This window comes from Hippichthys cyanospilos, chromosome 1, assembly GCF_059441005.1.
Source record: "Hippichthys cyanospilos isolate Australia breed blue-spotted pipefish chromosome 1, RoL_Hcya_1.0, whole genome shotgun sequence".
NCBI lineage: Eukaryota > Metazoa > Chordata > Actinopteri > Syngnathiformes > Syngnathidae > Hippichthys > Hippichthys cyanospilos.
In genome coordinates, this window is record NC_142369.1 from 10,957,274 (window position 1) to 10,971,417 (window position 14,144).

Sequence of the window (14,144 nt, forward strand, 5' to 3'; positions counted from 1 at the left end):
AATCCAAACAATTCAGCCATTAAATTAGGAGCGGATAGTGTTTTGTAAGACTTCAATTTGGTAGCTTCGTCATCATCAATACACCTACAAAGATGTGTTAAAAGACCCACAATTAAACCCTCGTGCAGTATTTGACCAATTCTTTTGATCTTTTCATCGAATGCATTTCGATACTAGGGAGTTTTCAAAGTTTTCAAAATGTTTCCTTTCTACTGAGCAGTCTGCAACAAAATTCACTATTAAATGTGCAAATGTAAATACAAGAGCTAGAGTAAGTTTTTTAGAACAGCTGAGATATATTCCTAATAAAAAAATGGAATAGTTTCACAAAATGCATACACTTATGTTAGCTGCACAGCATAGCTTGTTAGCAGTCATATGTGCCACTATTTTAGCATCATTTTCTTCAGGTATAAAACCCTAGTACTCTGATAAGAAATTTTGGATTACTCTATTTGTGGTAAAAACCGTGATTCCGCAAACATAGGACGCCCCTGTATATAGGACACACCCTTAATTTTAGGGTCAAATTTTGGTATTTCTTATGTAAGACGAACTAACAGTTTGGCGACAGTGCAAAAACTATAGCAAAACAGAATAAATCTAGTCTTCCTAAATTCTTCATATTTTCCTGTGTTCATATTTGTCAATTATATATTTGTTGCGTGTCAAGTCAATTTTGTTCCAGATATCCCACATTGTGAACGGTCAGTGAACGCCACGCCAGCGTAGTGTTGAATGTGCTCCAAGCAGTTGTTTTACCTTTTCCTCGAGATACAACTCAAGTTCATTTTGCCATAAATACCTGGAGTTGGTCACCATCTGTCTTCTATTAAGTTCATGATTGTGTGTATATTCTAGAAGACTACAATTAATAAACGAGTAAAACGGAATACCTTTCCGTGTTCTCTAACCAGTGCACACAGCTCCATATCATGCCACTCTTAATTGAATCTGGAGATATCATATTCATAACCTTTACATTATCTTCTCTGTTTTAGTGATATTCCTGCATGTGAACAAGGGTGGACTCGAACGTTGGTTCAGTCTGCTCGCTTCTTTTATTGAAAATAATGCCGCAACAACCTCAGCTAACATGAGCTGCTGTTAGCACCAACGGGCACTAGGTGCTAACAGCCAACTGATATCCAACCTCTAGCTTGTCCCGTTACGGTAATTACAGTATTGTAAGTTAGAATATGGCTGATATAAAAATCCACGTCTGTACGTCTAAACTCGGCTTATTTAGCTGAGGAAAAAAAAAATCATCATTTTAAGTTATATGTTAAAGGAAGGACAAGCCCATACTTTTCTTAATATTTGGGGAAAAAAAAGTGTCGTATTTGGGGAATCACGGTATTTTATTCTGCAACGTATGTTTTTGTTCATCCCCTCAGGTGTCTGCAGAAGCAGCTGCCGCCACGCAAAGTGAACCTCAGACATTCACTATCGGAGTCTTACCGCAAATCCCCGGATTTCCTCAGCTCCACCCGGATTGCGATCTTCAAATTACGGTGAGGCGAGACGTGACTTCATTTTTCATTAATGGCTTTCCATCATGGGTAGACTCATCAAAAAAAAAACATAGTCTTGAGATTCTCGAAAAGCCACAGAAAGTCTACCGTTTTTGGTCATTCCAAGCGATTTGGTCCGATTGCCACCAATTTGAACCTTGTAGGCTGTAATTCCAATTTTGTGCGCGTGTGTGTGGAAACAGGCCCTCGAGGATCGCGTGACAGAGATAACGCCCTCGGCTCTTTCCTTCGTTGACTCAGAGACCGCCAGTGATCGTCTCATCTACAACATCACCAAACCCCTACCGGCCGGGCAAGGTCTCTCTCACACACACGCCATTACACATATTATTTCCTTTCAGTATAAACTGTAATCTCACTTTCCCCCCCTTGGTCACCAGGTGCCATCGAACACCGTGACAGGCCGTACACGCCGGTCAGACATTTCACGCAGGCGGACGTGGACAATGGTAAAATCATATACAGGCCCCCTCAGGCTCCTTCGCACCTGCAAGAACTCTACCAGTACTCCTTCATCGGTAGGAAACCATACACATTCATTTTTTTGCTGCTTTAAATTATTTTGAAAAATGGGTATCAGTATGGTGGCGTTTAGTTTGAAAGGGCAAATTTTTTTTTGATTGTGTTAATGTTCAGAACCTGCTATTAAAAACAACCATGATTATTTTGGCAGATTTTTAAATGTAGCTCTTACATTTTATTGTGTGGGTGTTAAATACCCTCATTAATATTCATTTCCATCCTCGCAAATATTTTGTGGGATATTCACTGTCGGAGGTTCCACGTTTTCACCAGCTTATTGGCCTTTCATCTGCCTCTTGAAATGCTAATGCTGGGCTACGAAAGGTGGAGTATATTGCAAGGCAAATGTTAATAATGTCAGACTTTTCAAAATGGAATCCTTTTAAAAAAAATAAGCTCCTAATGAATTAGGGATGCACCTTGCACACAGATTTCTTGTTATTTTATAAATACTGTACACACAATACATATATATATATATATATATATATATATATATATATATATATATATATATGTATATATATATGTATATATATATATATATATATATATATATATATATATATATATATATATATATATATATATATACATATATACATATATGTGTATATATATATATATATATACATATATATACATATATATACATATATATATATATATATATATATATATATATATATATATATATATATATATACATATATGTATATATATGTATATATATATATATGTATATATGTGTATATATATATATATATATATATATATATATGTATATATATGTATATATATATATATATATATATATATATATATATATGTATATATATATATATATATATATATATATATATATATATATATATATATACATATATGTATATATATATATATATATATATATATGTATATATATATATATATATATATATATATATATGTATATATACATATATATATATATATATATATGTATGTATATATATATATATATATATATATATATATATATATATGTATATATATATGTGTGTGTGTGTGTGTGTACAGTAGAGATGAGTGAAGATAAAGATATTTCTCAGTATTTTTTTCATGATTTCCTGCAGGTCTGCCAGAGTCATTGAGTGTCTACTTCACTGGTAAATATTTTGACTTAAATCAAATCGAGATCCACCTGCTGCCTCTATCACTCATCCTTTGGCTTTTCCCTACTCTCCCTGCTTTGAATTTCATATTTTACCAATTTTGCCACTTTTTACTTTTTATTTTCCTTCACTTCAAGGCATCTTTTCTGAAGGATTGATCCAAAGAAATTCTAAATGGGTATTTTCTGCATTTTTTTTTTTTTAATAATTCGTTCCCCATTTCCAGTTTCACACAACTTGAAATTTGGTAGTCATTTTTCTCATACCCAAAAAACAGCATAAGTCAACCATTTTCCCCTGGACAAAGACTTCTTCGATTTGTTTGATAATGCAGCCCCCTAAGCTAGATTCATTCAGCAAAATGAAATGTGTTAGGCATTTTAAGCATTTCCAGGATACCTTGATGGAATTCAAACCACGTGTCCTAGACAGATGGATGAGCGTAGACTTTAAATAATTTTGTTTTCAGTCGAATGTCAGCAAAGTTTGATGACTCCCCATAAAATACAAATCTCATTTAACCGAATTTCACAAGGACACAGCTTGATCAAATGGGGCTTTGATGGAGGTTGATTAATTTTTTCGCGTGTGTGTTTGTGTGTTTGCGCATGTGTATGTCAAGTGTCTGATGGCGAGCACACAACTCCAGAGTTAGACTTTGCCATCCTGCTGCTGTCCAACCACCAGCAGCCGCCCATGTTCCAGGTTCTGGACCCCTTCCTGGAAGTTAGCATGGGCGGGCAGGCCGCCGTGGGTAAGGAACGCTTTTTACGTGTGAAATGTTTGCCTTTTGAATCGTAACTTCGTTTGGAAAGGAGTACCCGTAATTCTTTTGGATGGAAATGTAGCAAAGACACAATTTTGTCATAGAAGCAAAACCTTAAAAGGAAACGTCCCTTTTGAAATCAAAAGCAAGAGTTCCATCAAACAATCAATTAAAAATGAATAAAAAGATGATCAACTAAAAATAACAATAAAATTATGAGGGAATTATGGGGATTAAATTACATTAAGAAGTACTGAAAATTTCTAAATTGGGTCAAAAATTAAACATGAACTACAAAATAATTAACAATTAAAGTAAGTTTAATCATACAGTACAGTAAAAAAAATATAATCGATAAATACATAAAATTCACATGAAAACGTAAAATAGAATGAAAAATAGAGGAATGTTGAAATTAATCAAATGAATAAACAACAATGGATTAGACATTAATATTTAAAGAATTGAATTAAAGATTAAACCCATACTGAATTAACATTAAAAACTGATTAATTAAAAGATATGAGGTTTGATTAAAAAAAGTCACATGGAAAATAAATATAGACATTGAATAAAACATTTAAAAATAAAAAATCACATCATACACTGATTTACAAATAAATGGAAAATGTACTTCAAACTCAACAATAATAGTAACACATTAAATAACAGTACAGTAAAAATATAATTGATAAATATATAAAATTAAAATAAAAACAGCCAAACCATAAAATAAAATGAAAATAAAGGAATGTGTTATTAATCATCGGAACAAAAATGGATTAGACATTAACATTCAAAGAATTTCATTAAAAATTAAACTCATACTGAATTAACATTAAAATCTGATTAATTTGAAAAAATATGAGTTCGAATAAAGTTACAGGAAAAATAAATTGAAATTGAATAAAACATTTTAGAAAATATAATCATAACACTAGATTACAAATAAATAGAAAATGTACTTCAAAATGAACAGTAAACTAAATATTTAAATACATAAAAAAAATGCAAATTTCGATCCAAAATTAAATTGCCAAATTAAATTGAAAAAAAATGAACAAACAATAAACTTAAACTGAAAATTAGGATCAAGATGAACTCAAATAAACTATGACAGTGTTGTTTTTATTCATTAGTTTTTGTTTTCTGTGTTCATTTGTTTGCTATATACCGATATTTATTTATTATTATATTAAGAACCTTGACAATCAAAACAATGTGGCGCATTGAGCGCGTTATCACTCTTAGCATTTACTCCGTGAATGTGCAAAATATTGTCACGATTTTATTGAGGAGTTCAATTCTGTCGTGTCCGCGACTTCATATTGGTGTTGGTTGCAGGCGGCCAGCAGCTGGCGGTGAGCGACGCCGACACGTCCCCGGATGAATTGGAGTTCGAGCTGGTGGAGGCTCCGGTCCACGGGGAGCTGCTGAAAAGCCAGGGCGGAGCTCACGTCAGGATGACTAACGGTGAGTACCGCGTCCCCTGTGCAGACATTAATCACATCAGAAAACCTCACACTCTCCAACCTATGCTACTCACAAAAAAAAAAAAAAAAAAGGGACCGAAAGAAACTTTGCTAAAATGAGCTGTGGAGCATCATTTAGACAAAATTACTGTGGTAAGGAACTTGGTTGAAATGAGTTGAGGAGATTCATCAGAACAGCAAATAGTGCTTTGCCGTCATCTTGTGGCATCTTGATGGCAAAGAAACATTTTAAATTTAGTTGATGAGCTTTTTTAAAAACAAACAATAACCACTGCTTTTTCTTAGGAACTGGAACTATGTTAAAGAGAGGTGAGGAGCTTCATTTTGACAAAAGTAGTGCGTTAATCTAATTTTGTGTCAATTTTGTAACAAATAAGTGCTTTGCTGCTACCTTGTGGCTTCTATGTGCCAAGGTACTACAAGTGCGTTAGGAGCTTCATTTTGACAAAAGTATTGCTTTAATATCATTGTGGCATCTCAGTATCACAAAGTTGACTTGAATTGAGGTGCTTGATTTTGCTTCTCGTTGGCACACGACTCAATTTAAGTGAGTTCAAAAGCTTAATTTAGACACTAGAGTAGAAGAGCATCTTCAAGTCTCATTTCCGCAGGACTCTATTGAAGAGGTATATTTAGACAAAAATAATGTGTTGCAACCATTTGAATCATCTTTTTGCCAAGGTAGTTTGTTGAAGTAAGTTGAGGAACTTTATTTTGAAAAAAGTAGGGCTTTGACGTCATGTAGGGCATCTCAGTTCCACAACTCTATTGAAGAGCTCAATTTTGACAAAAATTGTGTTTTGCTGCCACCGTGTGGCATTTTTGTGGTAAGTTACTTTGTTGAATTGACTTGAGGAGCTTCATTTTGCTTCTCACTGCTACAGGGCTATATTGATTAGTTAAAAAGCTTAATTTAGACACATTAAAAAATTTGGTCACAAAATAGTATAGTAAGTGCTACTTTTATATAATATACATGTATACAATTAAAAAACATCATAAATGAAACATATTTAAAGTAAAAATGAAATTTTATTGACCTATGAGTGACCTTTACTTGACCTACTTATGGCCACAATCCCTAGAAGGGTAGCCTAGCATAGCCTCCTTTGTACTGTATCGCTTGATTATCTTCGTTTCCATACTAATCATCTTCTTACTTCTACTTTTAACACCACAGGCAATCTTAGGACCCATGGCTAACCATCTTAAGTTTGAATTAAGTGCTAAAATCCACAATAAATACAATAGTGTAAGCACGAGATCAAATCGTTAGCATATCGGCATTTTAATGACGCTGACCAGCATCTTAGTGATGCCAGAATCCGTAGCTTGATGACAACATGAAATAAGCCCTGCGCGCAAGCATTTTAACGCAACCAAAAAAATCAGAGTAATTACCTAAAAACACCTGAAGAGGGAGGCAAAACAACATAAGCACAGCCAACCCTACAGGTCATGACAGTTGTTGATGCCAAAAATCGGGGAAAATGCCGTAAAGATAGGACAAAAAAATTTTGTATTTCACTTCGTAACGCGAAAAAAACGTAAGACAGGGAAGCCGTAACCCGAGGGTCCACTGTAGAATGAGTATCTGTACTCAATTACGGCCCTCCACTACCAAACAGGAAGCGCTCACCCACTTTGTCCTCTCAACCAGGCGATATCTTCACCTTCGCCGACGTGACACGCAACTCGCTGCTTTACCGCCACGCCGGCCTCTCCCGCCTCGACGACGTCTTCACCATCTCGGTCAGCGACGGCATCTCAATGGCCACCGTCGCCGTCCAGGTGGTGGTGCTGGGCGACGGCGGAGGCGGCGGGGCCGGTGGACACGGGCCACAGAGAGACCACGATGCCACACTTTCCCTGGAGGTGGGCAAGAGGAGTAGTACGGTCCTCAGACGTTCACATCTGGCCTACACGGTGAGTTATATTGCATGAACATCAACCATAACAATATTATAATCATGCCATATTTACGCTGCTGACATTGTAATAATCTGGTTTAGAACCATCTACATGTTTTGGATGATTACAGAATTCAGCTTTCATTGGCAGTACAAATGTCTTTGCTGAATTCAACGGGTATTTTATTTTTCAAATCGGAACATTAATCATAAAAATGACATTCATTGAATAGTTTTTTAATGAAATTATAATTTTCAACAATTTGAAGTTTTATTTTCTGTATTTTTATTTATATAAGTTTTTCATTTTTCCCAATACAAATTTATAATCTTGTATCTTTGTATGTTTTCAAATGAACTCATTCAATCCCAAAGATGTATTTATATGTGTTTGCAGAGTCTAGAAATTTAATCCTAGGTACTTATTAGCGGAGGTTTTTATTTACTATTAGGGCGGAGGAGAGTCTGAAAATAGAAGAGCTGTTAGCAATTACCATAAAATCAACAACCATTTTAATAATTGGGGAGTAATTTACAGCCGTTGTTTAAATTGAAACAATTGAAATCTTCAAATTTCTGCCTCTGGACAGTCATTAATCTGATGATATGTTACCTTTTCAAAAACTGAACTGAGTACAACATGCATCACTCTTGTAATCTACCCTAACTGTGTTTATTGTTTTTTTTTATTGCTAAACAATACAAAATAAACATCAATATTTGATAGAAAGAAACTCTAATGAGAAAGAATAGTTTTTTTTGTTTTAGATTATTGGAGGGAATAGTCGAAAATAATTGATTCTATACAAGTATACAATGGCGACAGCGCTAGAAAATAGGTGGCATTGACAGAGTTAAGATTATGAAATATTAATTAAACAAGTTGTGTTTCCACCTGAGTGATCTCTCTGCATTTCTTTGTGGTAGGACGACTCGTCGCCGGACGAGCAGATCCGCATTCAGCTTGTGTCGGTGCCGATGTACGGCGTCCTGAGCAGGACTCAGGATCAGCGCGAGCCGCAGGAACTAAGGGAATACTCCACTTTCTCGATGGACGACATCAATCGCGGAGCCATCAGGTTGGCTTTAAACAGCTAGCCAAAACACGTAAACAGTCACCATGTCGTCATGCAGTTCACACCAATTACTATGCAACATGATACAATATACCGTATTTTCTGCACTATAAGGCACACCTAAAATTCTTAAGTTTTTTAAAAAGCTGGTGTGCCTTATATATGGATCAATATTGAGATTAGGATTCATAGATGGGGAATGAACTTGACCTGTTTCCTTTGTGTGTTTACAGTTGAACAAGGTTGGTCATATTGACATTGAGTTATGATGCTATTGAGAGTTTAGAGTTATTATTTGAGTTATTATTGTTATTACTTTGAGTATTACTATATTGTGATTGAAAAAGTTTTAAAATAAGTTACTAATTGAGGGTGCGCCTTATAATCCGCTGCACCTTATGTATGGAAAAGGTTTTAAAATATGTCATGAATTGAGGGTGCGCCTTATAGTGCGGAAAATACGGTACTTACACTGTGATACGATTCAATACAATACATGCCAAATACGATTTGCTCCGCTCCGAGTATGTTCAAATACAATTCACTTCTTATACGTTCATCCCCTATTTATGACAATAAGTAAAATCCTGTGCAAAATGTTCACACAACAATAATATAAACTGAATTTAAATCAGTTTTAATACATCAACATTCATTGAGTAGTTAGTAACTATTGTAAACTTGCCTTGTAAACCAACCATTCAACATTCTGGCACTTTTGCAAATCTTTGATTTGACAATTTGGCTATTTTTAATAACTACTGTTTTTTAAATGATTTAATCAAATTAATTCAATTTATTCCCTAGCCTAGAATGGTAAATGCAGCACCTCCTGTTGTCTGTAATGAAAAACCGTCTAAATCTTACACATTGTCCCTTTAAGGTTGTGCTATAGATGTATGTGTAAATAATGACACTACTGTCTCTTGTATACAACTGTCATAAATGATGGGGAAACAAAAAGTTTAATCAGCAAATATCAGCCTCTTTGCAGATTATTTTTGACCAATGGCCATCATTGGACGATTTAATTGGCCAGCCGATGAATCAGTAACGCCCCAATTGTGAAAACCAATTTCAAGCATTCTTTTCTCGGGTTTTCAGACCTGGTCTCAGGACAAGTAAATTTACTCAGAAACATCATGTTTTTTTGCAATTTGTCTTTGGGTTATTTAAACTTTGGGTGGAATGTAAATTCCTGGACCAACTTGGCATAATGCATTAAGAACAAAACAATTCAATTCAACTGTCAATTGACGTCACATACGCTGCGATATAATTGACTCTTCTTACAATGTGATTCATCTGACTTGCCAAATATGATAGGATGTAATTTGCGTTAATTACAATGTGCTTCACTTCAGTTACAACGATGCAATACAGTCCAAGAAGTCCATTTACTATTACAATTCACACCACATAAAAAAATTAAAAAACACCAAAGTGTGCCAAAGGATCATATAAACTTTTCTCAAAGAAAAAGATATTTCAGGAACTAAATCAAAATAAAAACTTTTCCATTTCAGTCAGTGGCAGTCTTCCAATCAGAACCCACAGACTGTTTTTGTTTTTTTTGTCTTTCATCTGACATTTGTTCATCTCGTGAGACCGTCGCCCGTTTTAAAAGTAAACAATATAAATTCATCGTGCAGTTTTGATCACTGACTGTTTACATCGACATGGGCGGTGTGAGCTTCCCTAGCAGGAGGTCCTCGTGAGACGACATTGACATCAATAGCATGAGATGTGCGGCTAAGAAAAACAAGAGTAGCTAATTGTTCCACGAGGATTTACATTGGATTAGAGATGATGGAACCAGTATGGATTTAATGCTCTTCTTGCTTTGCGGGGGATTAAAGCATTGTCGTTGTTAATCCACAATTAATTAAGACTACAGCCATAAACAATGAAACCCTATGAATGAGTCAATGAATGGATCAATCAGTTTATAAAGTTTTTCTGTGCCAGCAAGTCCGTTAAATAGTCATCTACATACACTAACAAATACATGCCAGATACGAATTAATATACTCCCCGTTCCATTGAAAGTAATTTACTACAACTTGATGTTATTCACTCCAATTATCTCTGATATTATAGAAGTTACTGCAAAATACGATCTGATTCAGGCACTCTCAATGGGGAACGACACAGCTGAATGCATTTATGATGTGACAAGATTCACTCCAGTGCTATACGGTTCACTCAAATTCCGCGTCAAAGTCAAGTCAAAGAATGAAGCGAATCAATTTTCTCCATAGAGATTAATTGAACGTATAATTGCACATATAATTGTACTCGGGTGTGCTTTTAAGAGGCGTGGCCTAGTGAATAATGGCAGAAATCAGACATCAGCTCCTTGTGAGCGGATTCATTAAGCTCGTCGCGTTCAATTATTGTCTGTGAATACTGTACACCTGCAATTGTAGCTCTGTATTTCTCCATTTCCCTTATTGGGCCAATATGATGAGGAAAACAATCAATTTTTTCTAAAATAGATTTTGATCAGAAGTAATGGACAAGAGTTTGTTGATTTATTCCTGAAGTTACTGCAACAAAACAAACCAAAATACAGTCAGCCCCCTGCTTACGAGCATCCTGATTTGCGAACATTCCGCCTTACGAGCGTGGATCAGGGAGAATTTTGTCCTCCGCTTACGAGCAAACCTCTCGTCTTGCGAGCATTCCGTCAAACCAGCCATTGAGTATGTAGAAATGTTCTCGCCTAACTGCGTCAATATATTCAGCAGTTGCGTCATCTACAATCATTAATAGATACTTACGGCGGTAACGTGAACGCTATTGGTCTTACAATCTCACACTGACTGTCTCACTCACGGTGTCTAAATATATTACCATTTAAGTGTAGTGTTTGTACAGCTAAAGGGAAAAACAGCTGACATGAAATTAAATGTGCCGATTGCAGGACAAAGAATTGTCATTGGTTTAAATGTGTGTTTTTTTTTTTAATTAATTGTCAATACATTCCAACCGTTTAAAAAAAAGTGCGAATAATTATCAGTCAGTCAAGGAGACGCCAATATGCTATTGGTCGATTAAGGTCACCCGGTCTCACTCACGGAGATGCTATTGGCCGGCGTCACACGTCAATCACAGAAATGCCGATATGCTATATTGGCCGAACGCCTTTATCTAGCTTGATGGGACAGGATGGAAGGAAGTAGACAAAATGAGTGAAAAACGGAATGTTTTGAAGACTTTGCAAACTTTATCTGTTAGACATAGCTTCTAAAATTACTAGCAGCGGTAAAGGAAGAAATAAGAGGATGATGTTTTAGTATCTCCGTGATTTGCACCATGACTGAAAGAGTTACTGTAACACTGTAAGACCAATAGCCTATATGCGTTGCCGTATTAACTCAAGAGGTTAATCTCTGCACCCTATTACGGGTGATGATACAGCGCCATATAATGGTTGCTAGACAAGATTGCATGTCAGGTTAGTCGGCGATCTCCCGATATGCATTGGGACAGCGTCATTGTTGCAATTTTGTGAGTTGTAACCAAAGGTGAACTGACGCTCGAACAAGCCATAAGTGTGCTGCCTAGTAAATGCAACACACACAACCACCTCTCCGCTTCCACCGTGCTCAATTCACGTCGGGAAAAACAGTTGACATGAAATTAAGTGTGCCGATTGCAGGACAAAAAATCGTCACAGATTTAAATGTGTTTTAATCAATAAGATGTCAATACATTCCAACCGTTTAAAAAAAAAGTGCAAATAATTATCAGTCACTCAAGGAGACGCCAATATGCTATTGGTCGATTAAGGTCACCCGGTCTCACTCACGGAGATGCTATTGGCCGGTGTCACACGTCAATCACAGAAGTGCCGATATGCTATTGGCCGAACGCCTTTATCTAGCTTGATGGCACAGCTGGTTGGGATGGAAGGAAGTAGAGAAAACCCTGACTGAAAAAGTTACTTTGACACTGTAAGACCAATAGCATATCTGATTTACCGTATTGACTTCGAGCATTCATCTCTGCTCATCTCTGCTTATCTCAGCACAAGTCACGTCTTTCCAAAGGTAAAAGTCATTTATCCTTTGTATTTGTTATTTAATGCAACTGTACAGTAGATTATGTCACTTAATATTAATTTATGTATACAGCGTGATGATTTTACCTAAGGCTTCTGCGCGCGTTGCACGCACTCACGAATTAACATGGGTTTGGATTGCCCGCTATACGAGCAATTCGAGATACGAGCGTAGCCGCTGAACGGATTAAGTTCGTAACCCGGGGGCCCACTGTATATCGCAAAATCTCAATTGTATTATTTACTATGCATGACAAGTTAAAATTTTAGAAATGAGCTTAGCAAGGGCTCGTGGAAATTGACACGATTTCCTTTTGAGGGCCACATAAAATGATGTAGCGGCCCGGATCTGGCATATGTGCTTTGAGTTTGACACCTGTGCAATATGTGACACAATCTGATTTATTCGATTCATATCACAGTATGATTCAATGAGATCATGACATCACTGACTGAATTCTGATACACTGATCCAGAGAACTTTTGTTTTGGGAGCAGGCCAACAAATGATTTGGTTGGCCTTGAGTCCATAGCATGAGACCCAATGGGGAAATCAGTTACTTTAAGGCAAAATGTCAACTTTTTTGACACCCATTCCACACGAGGATTCTACAGCCGCATCCAAGTTGCGGTCCACTCGCCACATGTTTGTTAATTCCGTTAAGAATATGGATGGCATTTATTTCAATGTGTTGTCAGATACATCACTTCATTGGAGACGGGGAACCAGCCCGTCACGGACATCTTCCACTTTATCGTCTACGACGGTGACAACAATCGCCTTGACAACCAGATGTGCACCATCACCATCACCTCCAATGCCAGGCAGCTGCCTTCTGTCACCGTGCGCAGCGGAATCAAGGTTAGGATGCGCATATCATTATTTTTATATCACAATCATTTTTAGTGATTTTACTGCGTATTCAGGAAATATACAGTATATGATTTTTGGTGAAATGTTTCATTTTGGCCAAGACTCAGAAAGATGCTAGCTCTTCATTTATTTGTAATGGTTGTCAATCGTGAAGGTCCAGGAAGGAGGTCGAGTGCTGCTGTCAACCAATCACATCATCATATCCGACCTGGACACGCCCGGAAAGAACCTTCTGGTTTGGCTCGTCAGTCCCCCCAAGTATGGATTCGTAGAAAACACCAAGCAAGGTTAGAATGCCACCACCTTTATCTCACCAAATCCGTCTTGGTGGCATTATTTATGCCACTCACATTACAGCATGATATAATTCAGTAGCGTTTTGATGAGGTTCACTCAAATTCACTTGATTTATGAAGATTTGCTTCAATTATGATGCAATGACACGTCATCTAATCTAAAACAATCTAATCCAGTATTCAAAAAATATGACACAAGTGACTCCATTTGTGATACGATTCACTCACATTATGATATAAGATTCACACCAAATACCGTCTGATACGACACAATGTAAAATGAGTCAGTTCGGTAACGATAATGATTTACTTGAATTTTGTCACAATTTACGGCAGTCACAATGATGCACGATATGTTTCATTAGAAATACGATGCAATATTGAATCCTCCGCCTCCATCTCGGTGTTTGCCATTGGCTTTCATCTGTCATGGCGACATCATAAGGCGCAGT

At 36.3% G+C, this 14,144-nt stretch overlaps 1 protein-coding gene across 1 annotated transcript in view; it reads left to right on the forward strand.

Moving 5' to 3' along the window:
• The window catches only part of fras1 (Fraser extracellular matrix complex subunit 1), a 164,421-nt gene that overhangs the window by 113,732 nt on the left and 36,545 nt on the right, over nucleotides 1-14,144 (forward strand). The window contains exons 31-40 of the mRNA XM_088417752.1: nucleotides 1,398-1,514; nucleotides 1,718-1,832; nucleotides 1,916-2,053; nucleotides 3,173-3,205; nucleotides 3,834-3,965; nucleotides 5,322-5,450; nucleotides 7,131-7,396; nucleotides 8,308-8,459; nucleotides 13,222-13,384; nucleotides 13,551-13,683. Coding sequence (XP_088273878.1) covers nucleotides 1,398-1,514; nucleotides 1,718-1,832; nucleotides 1,916-2,053; nucleotides 3,173-3,205; nucleotides 3,834-3,965; nucleotides 5,322-5,450; nucleotides 7,131-7,396; nucleotides 8,308-8,459; nucleotides 13,222-13,384; nucleotides 13,551-13,683 — 1,378 coding nt within the window. The remainder of the gene's footprint in view (nucleotides 1-1,397; nucleotides 1,515-1,717; nucleotides 1,833-1,915; nucleotides 2,054-3,172; nucleotides 3,206-3,833; nucleotides 3,966-5,321; nucleotides 5,451-7,130; nucleotides 7,397-8,307; nucleotides 8,460-13,221; nucleotides 13,385-13,550; nucleotides 13,684-14,144) is intronic.